The sequence below is a fragment of the Nerophis lumbriciformis genome, linkage group LG05 (genome assembly GCF_033978685.3).
Source record: "Nerophis lumbriciformis linkage group LG05, RoL_Nlum_v2.1, whole genome shotgun sequence".
NCBI classification, from domain to species: domain Eukaryota; kingdom Metazoa; phylum Chordata; class Actinopteri; order Syngnathiformes; family Syngnathidae; genus Nerophis; species Nerophis lumbriciformis.
In genome coordinates, this window is record NC_084552.2 from 26,033,584 (window position 1) to 26,046,683 (window position 13,100).

The 13,100-nt window shown below is 40.7% G+C and overlaps 1 protein-coding gene across 1 annotated transcript in view; it reads left to right on the forward strand.

Annotated features, from left to right (window-relative positions):
* The window catches only part of LOC133605829 (uncharacterized), a 217,909-nt gene that overhangs the window by 26,183 nt on the left and 178,626 nt on the right, over positions 1-13,100 (forward strand). Inside the window, exons 3-4 of the mRNA XM_072913116.1 lie at positions 8,766-8,877; positions 9,392-9,488. Coding sequence (XP_072769217.1) covers positions 8,766-8,877; positions 9,392-9,488 — 209 coding nt within the window. The remainder of the gene's footprint in view (positions 1-8,765; positions 8,878-9,391; positions 9,489-13,100) is intronic.

Sequence of the window (13,100 nt, forward strand, 5' to 3'; positions counted from 1 at the left end):
CTAGAGCAAGCCCGGTCACAGGCAATTACAGAGCCTGCTAGTCCGGGTGAGGAGTCAGTTAAGCTAGAACTAGCCAGCGCCAGGCTGGATAATTCCTGTACGCATAGCAATTTTCTTAGAATAATACACAACTCACATAATGTGTTTTCTGTTGTGAATGTGTCAGAGGTAGATATGCATTCTACTGAGGTGGCAAATCATGATGCGTTCAGTCGATCGCAGCATCAAGCAAACAATCTGAAAATTCCCGTCGTATCAATTCCTAGATATGGTCGAAACTATTTAAAGTGCACTACGTATAATAAACGCAACATTATTAATATTGCTACTACGGATAATTTAAACAAAAACTCGTCAAAACAGCCCAATACTTGGGCTGTTTAAACCTAAGATCATTGTCTCCCAAAACGTTATTAGTTAATGAGGTCATTAGAGACAACAATCTTAACGTCATTGGTCTTAGCGAAACCTGGCTCAAACCAGATGATTTTTTTGCGCTAAATGAGGCATCTCCTCCTAACTATACGAATGCCCATATTGCCCGTCCCCTCAAAAGGGGTGGGGGGGTCGCACTAATATACAATGAAAACTTTAACCTTACCCCTAACCTAAATAATAAATACAAATCGTTTGAGGTGCTTACTATGAGGTCTGTCGCACCGCTGCCTCTCGATATGGCTGTTATCTACCGCCCCCCAGGGCCCTACTCGGACTTTATCAATGAATTCTCAGAGTTTGTTGCTGATCTAATGACGCACGCAGACAATATAATCATAATGGGGGACTTTAATATCCATATGAATACCCCATCGGACCCTCAGTGCGTGGCGCTCCAGACTATAATTGATAGCTGTGGTCTTACACAAATAATAAATGAACCTACGCATCGCAACGGTAATACGATAGATCTAGTGCTGGTCAGGGGTGTCACCACCTCCAAAGTTATGGTACTCCCGTATACTAAAGTAATGTCCGATCATTACCTTATAAAATTCGAAGTTCTGACTCATTGTCAACAAACTAATAATAATAATAACTGCTATAGCAGCTGCAACATTAATGCTGCCACAATGATGACTCTTGCTGACCTACTGCCTTCGGTAATGGCACCATTCCCAAATTATGTCGGCTCTATTGATAACCTAACTAACAACTTTGACAATGCCCTGCACAAAACCATTGATAATATAGCACCGCTAAAACAAAAAAGGGCCCCTAAAAGGCGCACCCCATGGTTTACAGAAGAAACCAGAGCTCATAAACTATCATGTAGAAAGTTGGAACGCAAATGGCGCGCGACCAAGCTTGAGGTTTTCCATCAAGCATGGAGTGATAGTTTAATATCGTATAAACACATGCTTACCTTAGCTAAAGCTAAATATTACTCAAATCTCATCCGCCTCAACAAAAACGACCCTAAATTTTTGTTTAGTACAGTAGCATCGCTAACCCAACAAGGGACTCCTCCCAATAGCTCCACCCACTCGGCAGATGACTTTATGAATTTCTTTAATAAGAAAATTGAACTCATTAGAAAGGAGATTAAAGACAACGCATCACAGCTACATCTGGTTTCTATTAACACAGATACAAATGTATCTACGACGGATACTGCAATACAAAATAGTCTCTCTCTTTTTGATGAAATAACATTAGAGGAACTATTACGGCGTGTAAGTGGGATAAAACAAACAACATGTTTACTTGACCCACTTCCTGGGAAATTTATCAAGGAGCTTTTTGTATTATTAGATCCATCAGTGCTAAATATAATAAACTTATCACTTTCCTTTGGCACTGTTCCCCTAGCATTCAAGAAAGCGGTTATTCATCCTCTGCTCAAAAGACCTAACCTTGATCCTGACCTTATGGTAAACTACCGACCGGTGTCCCACCTTCCCTTTATTTCAAAAATCCTCGAAAAAATTGTCGCACAGCAGCTAAATGAACACTTAGTGTCTAACCATCTCTGTGAACCTTTTCAATCCGGTTTCAGGGAAAATCACTCTACGGAGACAGCCCTCGCAAAAATGACTAATGATCTACTGCTAACGATGGATTCTGATGCGTCATCTATGTTGCTGCTTCTTGATCTTAGCGCTGCTTTCGATACCGTCGATCATAATATTTTATTAGAGCGTATCAAAACACGTATTGGTATGTCAGACTTAGCTTTGTCGTGGTTTAACTCTTATCTTACTGACAGGATGCAGTGCGTCTCCCATAATAATGTGACCTCGGACTATGTTAAGGTAACGTGCGGAGTTCCTCAGGGTTCGGTTCTTGGCCCTGCACTCTGTAGTATTTACATGTTGCCGCTAGGCGACATCATACGCAAATACGGTGTTAGCTTTCATTGTTATGCCGATGACACCCAACTCTACATGCCCCTAAAGCTGACCAACACGCCGGATTGTAGTCAGCTGGAGGCGTGTCTTAATGAAATTAAACAATGGATGTCCGCTAACTTCTTGCAACTCAACGCCAAGAAAACGGAAATGCTGATTATCGGTCCTGCTAAACATCGACATTTATTTAATAATACCACCTTAACATTTGACAACCAAACAATTACACAAGGCGAATCAGTAAAGAATCTGGGTATTATCTTCGACCCAACTCTCTCCTTTGAATCACACATTAAGAGTGTTACTAAAACGGCCTTCTTTCATCTCCGTAATATCGCTAAAATTCGTTCTATTTTATCCACTAGCGACGCTGAGATCATTATTCATGCGTTCGTTACGTCTCGTCTCGACTACTGTAACGTATTATTTTCGGGTCTCCCTATGTCTAGCATTAAAAGACTACAATTGGTACAAAATGCGGCTGCTAGACTTTTGACAAGAACAAGAAAGTTTGATCATATTACGCCTATACTGGCTCACCTGCACTGGCTTCCTGTGCACTTAAGATGTGACTTTAAGGTTTTACTACTTACGTATAAAATACTACACGGTCTAGCTCCGTCCTATCTTGTCGATTGTATTGTACCATATGTCCCGGCAAGAAATCTGCGTTCAAAGAACTCCGGCTTATTAGTGATTTTCAGAGCCCAAAAAAAGTCTGTGGGCTATAGAGCGTTTTCTATTCGGGCTCCAGTACTATGGAATGCCCTCCCGGTAACAATTAGAGATGCTACCTCAGTAGAAGCATTTAAGTCCCATCTTAAAACTCATTTGTATACTCTAGCCTTTAAATAGCCCCCCTTTTAGACCAGTTGATCTGCCGTTTCTTTTCTTTTCTCCTCTGCTCCCCTCTTCCTTGTGGAGGGGGGTGGGCACAGGTCCGGTGGCCATGGATGAAGTGCTGGCTGTCCAGAGTTGGGACCCGGGGTGGACCGCTCGCCTGTGCATCGGCTGGGAACATCTCTGCGCTGCTGAACCGTCTCCGCTCGGGATGGTGTCCTGCTGGCCCCACTATGGACTGGACTCTTACTATTATGTTGGATCCACTATGGACTGGACTCTCACAATATTATGTCAGACCCACTCGACATCCATTGCATTCGGTCTCCCCTAGAGGGGGGGGTTACCCACATCTGCGGTCCTCTCCAAGGTTTCTCATAGTCATTCACATCGACGTCCCACTGGGGTGAGTTTTTCCTTGCCCTTATGTGGGCTTTGTACCGAGGATGTCGTTGTGGCTTGTGCAGCCCTTTGAGACACTTGTGATTTAGGGCTATATAAATAAACATTGATTTATTGATTGATTGAGCTATCAGATCTTGTTATTGTTCATGCGTCTGATGGCCGAGGGGAAAAAAACTGTTCAGGTGGCGGGAGGTGTGGGTCTTGATGGACCGTAGTCTCCTGCCTGAGGGGAGAGGGGAGAATAGTTTGTGTCCAGGGTGAGAAGAGTCAGCTGTGATCCGACCCACAAGCCTCCTGGTCCTGGAGGAGAACAGGTCCTGGAGGGATGGGAGCTTGCAGCCAATCATCTTCTCAGCAGCACGTGCGATGCGCTTCAGTTGATGCTTATCCTAGACTGTGGCGCCGGGAAACCACACGGTGATGGCGGAGGTGAGGATGGACTCGATGATGGCTGAGTAAAACTGCACCAGCATCTCGGTCGGCACCTTAAGTTTCCTCAGCTGCCGCAGGAAGTATATCCTCTGCTGGGCCTTCTTGATGAGGGAGCTGATGGTCGGCTCCCACTTGAGGTCCTGGGTGATGGTGGTGCCCAAGAAACGGAAGGAGTCCACAATGGATACGGGGGTGGGAGAGTCAATCAGGGTGAGGGGGGATGGTGGGGCTGTGACTTTCCTGAAGTCCATAATCATCTCCACTGTTTTCTGGGTGTTCAGCTCCAGGTTGTTGAGGCTACACCAGGACACCAGCCGATCCACTTCTCTCCTGTAGGCGGACTCATCGCCATCTGAGATGAGCCTGATGAGGGTAGTGTCATCCGCAAACTTGAGCAGCTTTACGGACTGGTGACTGGAGGTGCAGCCTTTTGTATACAGGGAGAAGAGCCAGGGGGAAAGTACACAGCCCTGTTGAGTACCAGTGTTCGTGGTTCGACTGTCCGAGACAATCTTCCCCAGCTGCACGTGCTGTCTTCAGTCTGTCAGGAAGTCATTGATCCAACTGCAGAGGGACTCGGGCACGCTGAGCTGGTAGAGCTTGTCTCGTAGCAGTCCAGGGAGGATGGTGTTGAAGGCAGAGCTTAAGTCTACAAACAGGATCCTAGCGTAGGTTCCTGGGGAGTCCAGATGCTCCAGGATGAAGTGGAGGGCCAGGTTCACTGCATCATCCACAGACTTGTTGGCTCTGTAGGCGAACTGAAGTGGGTCCAGGAGGGGGGGCGGTGAAGTCCTTGAGGTGGGGAAGGACCAAGCGCTCAAAGGACTTCATGACTACAGACGTCAGCGCAACCGGCCTGTAATCATTAAGACCTGTGATCCGTGCTTTCTTGGGGACAGGGACAATGGTGGAGGTCTTAAAGCAGGACAGCACGCGGCATAGCTCCAGAGAGGTGTTAAAAATGTCAGTGAAGACAGGAGCCAGCTGATCCGCGCAGTGTCTGAGAGTGGAGGGGGAGACACCACCCGGAAAACTGGATTAAGGCAACTTTTACTGAAATCAGTCAAAAAATTACTTTCTTATGTAGACCCTTCAACATTGACCTCTTGAATCATAACAAACAAAAGTCCATAGGTGACTTTACAGAAACAATAAATAATCTGAGTTTATATCCTAAAATCACAAGGCCAAGCAGAATCTCAGGACACAGCACCACACTTATTGATAATATTTTTTACTTATGTTTTTGATAATAATATTACAAGTGGTCTGCTAATATCCGACATCAGTGATCATCTGCCGTTTTTTATAATCAATGAAGAAAACTACAAGAGGAACATTGATGACGAAAACACATTTCTAAGAATAAGCTGAGAACAAAGTATGACAGCATTCAAGAATGATCTAAGATAATTTTTTTTGATAATATCATTCATCTCCTACGTGAACCAAACTTAACTATTTATGAGAACTTTAAATATTGTGTATATGTTTATATGTCTAATATGTATTTATGTATTTTAATATTTGTTTACTTTCTTATGGTATATTAAATGTGTTTACCTATTTATTAATTTATTCACTGTTCTGTTGCGAACAGAGAACAAAGAAATGGGATAAGATTGCGATGATATTAAAAGAGGTAGGATTAAATAAGCTCTGCTTCATCCTACTCCTTTTCGGAAATGCCGTAATGAAACAACTGGAAATATGTTATGCATTACATTTAATGTTCCCTCTAATTGTTCATGTGTCTGAGCAAACACAAAAACTCCCTGAGCATTCAGTGGAGCACATGTGAGCAACATCACACGTGGCAATACCAGCAGCACACCTGTCTCAAACCAATCTTTTATAATAACTAGGGATGTCCGATAATGGCTTTTTTGCCGATATCCGATATTCCGATATTGTCCAACTCTTTGATTACCAATACCGATATCGACCGATACTGATATAAACCGATATATAAAGTCGTGGAATTAACACATTATTATGCCTAATTTGGACAACCAGGTATGGTGAAGATAAGGTACTTTAAAAAAATAAAAATAAAATAAGATAAATAAATTAAAAACATTTTCTTGAATAAAAAAGAAAGTAAAACAATATAAAAACAGCTACATTGAAACTAGTAATTAATGAAAATGAGTAAAATTAAGTGTTAAAGGTTAGTACTATTAGTGGACCAGCAGCACGCACAATCATGTGTGCTTACGGACTGTATCCCTTGCAGATTGTATTGATATATATTGATATATAATGTAGGAACCAGAATATTAATAACAGAAAGAAACAACCCTTTTGTGTGAATGAGTGTGAATGGGGGAGGAAGGTTTTTTGGGTTGGTGCACTAATTGTAAGTGTATCTTGTGTTTTTTATGTTGATTTAATAAAAAAAAAAAAAAACAACAACAAAAAAACCCCGATACCGATAATAAAAAAAAACGATACCGATAATTTCCGATATTACATTTTAACGCATTTATCGACATCTCTAATAATAACACTCAAATGAGAGGAGTCATTTTCATGAGATAATCTTGTAATATTAGTGATTTGGCCCACTTGTAATGAAAATAAAATAAATCTTGTTTTTCATAAACTATGGATTAGTATTGTACAATATGTCTGGGTGGAGGTCCTGCTTTGGAAATCATTTGTACCCCTTTCAGAGATCACATTTAGTTCCCCTTAAACATCCTCATGTTGCACAATGATATGTAAGCATAGGATGAAGTGTGCATTCCTGTAACTTTCTCTAGTAACAACATTTCATGGTTAATATAAATAAATTATCAATCAATCATCAATCAATGTTTATTTATATAGCCCTAAATCACAAGTGTCTCAAAGGGCTGCACAAGCCACAACGACATCCTCGGTACAGAGCCCACATAAGGGCAAGGAAAAACTCACCCCAGTGGGACGTCGATGTGAATGACTATGAGAAACCTTGGAGAGGACCGCATATGTGGGTAAACCCCCCCCCCCCTCTAGGGGAGACCGAATGCAATGGATGTCGAGTGGGTCTGACATAATATTGTGAGAGTCCAGTCCATAGTGGATCCAACATAATAGTAAGAGTCCAGTCCATAGTGGGGCCAGCAGGAAACCATCCTGAGCGGAGACGGGTCAGCAGCGCAGAGATGTTCCCAATCGATGCACAGGCGAGCGGTCCACCCCGGGTCCCGACTCTGGACAGCCAGCACTTCATCCATGGCCACCGGACCTGTGTGTCTCCCCCTCCACATGGGAGAGGGGGGAGCAGAGGAGAAGGGAAAAGAAACGGCAGATCAACTGGTCTAAAAAAGGGGGGCTATTTAAAGGCTAGAGTATACAAATGAGTTTTAAGATGGGACTTAAATGCTTCTACTGAGGTAGCATCTCTAACTGTTACCGGGAGGGCATTCCAGAGTACTGGAGCCCGAATAGAAAATGCTCTATAGCCCGCAGACTTTTTTTGGGCTCTGAAAATCACTAATAAGCCGGAGTTCTTTGAACGCAGATTTCTTGCCGGGACATATGGTACAATACAATCAGCAAGATAGAATGGAGCTAGACTGTGTAGTATTTTATACGTAAGTAGTAAAACCTTAAAGTCACATCTTAAGTGCACAGGAAGCCAGTGCAGGTGAGCCAGTATAGGCCTAATATGATCAAATTTTCTTGTTCTTGTCAAAAGTCTAGCAGCCGTATTTTGTACCAACTGTAATCTTTTAATGCTAGACATAGGGAGACCCGAAAATAATACGTTACAGTAATCGAGACGAGACGTAGCGAACGCATGAATAATAATGTCAGCGTCGCTAGTGGATAAAATAGAACACATTTTTATTTATTAATTAACATTAACAATAAATGACAGTAGAATAAGCACACGTATGACTGAGGAGTCATAGTGTAACTTTGTGTGGTGTTTGAGTTGTCCGACGTTTTGTGTGGCCATAAACGCACCAGTGGCTTAGTGCTATGCGTGTTGGTGACAGATGACAAGTTGGTTTTGGCCTGGTTTGTACGGCAGAAAATGACTAGTTTTTCGAGATAGAAGTTTTTCACTCATGTTTTTGGTGTGGTTATGGCCGAATATAAACAGTTTTGCTCAATAAAGTGATCGATATAATTCCTGTCCTCGAAGCATCTCGATAGACGTTACTATATTTGAACGGTGTTGACGAACACCGTTAGGGCGGCTTGTTGTCACTGTCACTCAGAGTTGTATTTCAAAATTACACAGAATAAATGTGTTTATTTTGTTTAGAATTCAGATGGGATTTGATTTGGTGCGCGGCATATATTTGCTGTGCGCAGAGGACGCTTGAGCAGTGCGCAATTGCGCAGGCGCGCACCTTAGAGGGAACGTTGATTACATTGTATTGTATGCATGTTTGAAATAAACTGAAACTAACTCATCTTCAAGCCGCTTTCTGAATGCACCTTTTTTATGGGCAGTCTTATTAATGTGCCAATGTGTCTTCTCCCCGTCAGCCTTGTTGTAGTTTTTAGTGCATCTGCATTGAGTCTATTAACACAAAGCGCTTTGAGTACCTTGAAGGTAGAAAAGCGCTATACAAGTACAACCCATTTATCATTTATCATTTAAATAAGTTAGAACTATACACTACTTATTATTAGGAATGGCAGATAATTTTAGTATGCAATTGTGTAACCCAGGTTAAAATCTGCAAATATACAAGGCGTTTGTATAATGGTTCTGTGTCCTGTCCCTTTAAATCACAGGTGTGGTGCATGTCATGTGACCTCTCGCCCCTCCCTGTCATGTGATCGCGCTGAGCCAATCGCGTCTTCCTCATTCAGAGGAGTGGGGGAGCCAGCCCATACCTGTGGACAGGTTTGTGTCTCTATTCAACTTGAACAAATATTCACTCTTGCATTTCATTTACACGGTTGTGCTTATTTTAACCTTGTAGTGCTTCCTGACTTAAATAGAGGAACTGTTGAGCAATGAATGAAATAAATGACAATGCTACATGCTATGCTAGCGGCGCCTAGCATTAGCATTAGCGTTAGCATTAGCATCAATTTGCTAGAATAGGTTTCAGTTCATTTCCTGTTTATAGTAAAGTCTGTTATTTTGACTTATACTTTATGAATTTACTCTGAGATGCAGTGTGTTAACATGCACAAAGGTAAGCAGATTACACAGTACTGTTGGATTATTTATTGAATGTAAATGTGCAGGCTATATAGCACACTATAGCACTGGTTTGTCAAGCACTTGATGTTTATTGCATTTATTATGACTATTTAAGAATGTACACGTGGAATTTGAGTATAAAAGCTAAAGTTAAATAAGCCTTTAGTGCTAATTCAGATACTTTACTGGTCTTGTTCTTGTACTGCAGGCCAGGTGTTTCTATTTGGAACCAATCCATGGCGAGCTGGAACAGAGAGCTGGGGGCTACTGTGTCCACCTAATAACTAGCAGAAACTACTGGTCTGGTAAGAAAGGCTGCCACAGCCTGTCCCCCCATACACTCTATTAACTCCGGTGCATAATCCCACTCACTCCTTCTAACAATAACCCTTGGATATTCAATACAACCTCACCACCAAACCCTCGTGGGTCGTTGCATCAGTTCTGTACTCAGGACTGTACATACTTTCTGTTGTGTGACACAAGTTTTGTTGTTCAATTCCAATCCAACCAATAACTTTTGAAGTGCACTTATCAACCAATCTCTAACTGCAGTCGTAAATATTTTGGGTTTTGAAAATGTTTTCCTTTTTCTGTTGTAAATATTTTGTTCTACACAATACAGTTTATCTGCACCAAACTTAATTTTCTGTTTCTGTGTATTAGTGTTGTCCCGATACCAATATTTTGGTACCAGTACCAAAATGTATTTCGATACTTTTCTAAATAAAGGGGACCACAATTTTTTTTATTATTGGCTTTATTGTAACAAAAAATCTTAGGATACATTAAACATATGTTTCTTATTGCAAGTTTGTCCTTAAATAAAATAGTGAACATACAACATACTTGTCTTTTATTAGTAAGTAAGCAAACAAAGGCTCCTAATTTAGCTGCTGACATATGCAGTAACATATTATGACATTTTCCATTCTATTATTTTGTCAACATTATTAAGGACAAGCGGTAGACAAATTATTATTAAATTATTAATCTACTTGTTCATATACTGTTAATATCTTTTTATATATATATATATATATATATATATATATCGGTATATATATATATATATATATATATATATATATATATATATCTGCGATATAGCTCGGTTGGTAGAGCGGCCGTGCCAGCAACTTGAGGGTTGCAGGTTCGATCCCCACTTCCGCCATCCTAGTCACTACCGTTGTGTCCTTGGGCAAGACACTTTACCCACCTGCTCCCAGTGCCACCCACACTGGTTTAAATGTAACTTAGATATTGGGTTTCACTATGTAAAGCGCTTTGAGTCACTAGAGAAAAGCGCTATATAAATATAATTCACTTCACTTTTTCTTTTAACATGTTCTATCTACACTTCTGGTAAAATGTAATAATCACTTATTCTTCTGTTTGAATGCTTCACATCAGTTTTGGATGATACCACACGGTATCATCCGTGGGATGACCGGGCCTATTCAACCTTTTGTGAATAGTATAAAACTCCTTTTACAAAAATAAAAAATACCTCTTGCACAAGACTAAAGTTTGACTTTAAGATCCTTGCAATGCTCAATGTTATGATATTGCAACTCACACAATGTGGAAAATGTGATTAGTGACAACCAGCAATAAAAACATTTTCTTTGTTGCTAAATTACTGTAAGGGATTCAGTCACATTTTCTACAAACTTGAATGCTCTCAAATTGTAACTACGAGCCCACAACCCTCTTCATTTAACATTCACTGCTAAACGTATGTAGAAAATATAAACACTTCCATTGCGCTATTGCACAAAAGCCCTCTCAAGCCTATGTGTGTATTTTCCACCTCCCACACACACATCACACATACAGGTGTTGAGTGCTACACTTAAATGCCCTGTCCCCATTTTTTTAGAGCATCCATACGTCAAGAAAGTTTCGGCAACAACAGAGGACTATTATCGCTCCGTTCTAATGCTTTTCTGCAATTAAAGTTTCTAGGGTGGGAAAACATCAGTTTTCGGTCTCGTTCACAAATTAATAACATGATCCTAAAGTCAAGTGGATTTACATTTTTGTTATGAATTTTGCAAGCTTGTTCCTCTCACAGTTAAGTCTCTGCCTCATAATGGTGCTCCAACCTATTCTCAAGGACCCTGGCTGAAGAGCGCCGCCAGTTGAAGTGGTTTTGGCAGCCGGCGTAACAGCTTTGCAGCCTTTGCAGGAGATAGACAGAGCCATTGTTACAGATCTGGCCACCAGCTCTCTGCGCATTTTGTTTGGACACAATTCTTGGATCCTAGCTCAGCTTCTCATTTCAGAAGGTCTGACAGCCTTGGGCTTATTGGTGACATGAAAAGCCAATAACGTACATATGACAAGAGCTTTGTCAAGTGCGTTCAAAACTAGTTCTGGACAAAAGCCAATGCGGTGTACATGGTGACATTACATACCGTGCAGGCAATATATACAGTATGAACATATGTAAATACTGTTTGATTCAAGTATTTCCGTGCAAAAAAGGAAAACCAATATTTGCAACCAAACACTGAAGCCATGTCATTATACTGTGAAGCACATTTTAAACACTGTATATTTGTAATTTGCATTGTAACGTGTTCAATCCCTCTGACAACTGAAGTGCAATTAGGCTTAGCAAATCCTGTACTTTATAAAGCATGGCTGGGATTAAAGTCCTTTATTTTCAGAGCCCCTTCCCCCTTTCCCTGGAACGTGTTATCGGCATCCACAGCTGCATGGCACCGATTATAGTGACTATTCCCCATCTGCTGATCTGTCACGCACTCCTTTATTTGCCATTTGCTCATTCTTCAAAGCCCACCTGACGGGCCCAGCAGAGGGGCTAACCTGCAATCAACATGCCCGTTCCAAAGCACTGGCAAGACCCGAATTCTATTTGTTTTCCTTAACGGAAATGGTTACTTTTAATGATGTAATGACCAACGTGTCCGACCTGTCATGTGGAGTTGCCCAGGGCTCTGCTTTGGGGCCTGTTTTATTTTTGTTGTACCTAATGCCCCTTTGTCGTTTGATCCGTAGTTTTGAAAATGTTTTTCATATTTTCTATGCAGTTGACATTCAACTGTATTGCTCCTTCAATGATTCGGAGTTTGACTTCTTATCAGAGTTCTTGGATTGTGTGTCCTGTATCAAAAATTGGTTGTCTTTTTCTAGGGATGTCCGATAATGGCTTTTTGCCGATATCCGATATTCCGATATTGTCCAACTCTTTAATTACCGATACCGATATCAACCGATATATACAGTCGTGGAATTAACACATTATTATGCCTAATTAGGACAACCAGGTATGGTGAAGATAAGGTACTTTTAAAAAAAATTAATAAAATTAAATAAGAAATAAATTAAAAACATTTTATTGAATAAAAAATAATGTAAAACAATCTAAAAACAGTTACATAGAAATTAGTAATGCAAATTAGTAAAATTAACTGTTAAAGGTTAGTACTATTCGTGGACCAGCAGCACGCACAATCGTGTGTGCTTACGGACTGTATCCCTTGCAGACTGTATTGATATATATTGATATATAATGTAGGAGCCAGAATATTATTAACAGAAAGAAACAACCCTTTTGTGTGAATGAGTGTAAATGGGGGGGGGGGGGGGGGTTTGGGTTGGTGCACTAATTGTAAGTGTATCTTGTGTTTTTTATGTTGATTTAATAAAAAAAAAAATTAAAAAAAAGATACCGATAATAAAAAAATTAAAAAAACGATACCGATAATTTCCGATATTACATTTTAACGCATTTATCGGCCGATAATATCGGCCTGGGCCTGCCGATATCTCTATCTTTTTCATTTCCTTCAGGTACATTCTAACAAAATGATAACATAAAATATACAAATATTTGCCTGATAAAGAACTCCCTTGGTACTCTCGGTGCATCAAAACCAGCCTCAGAA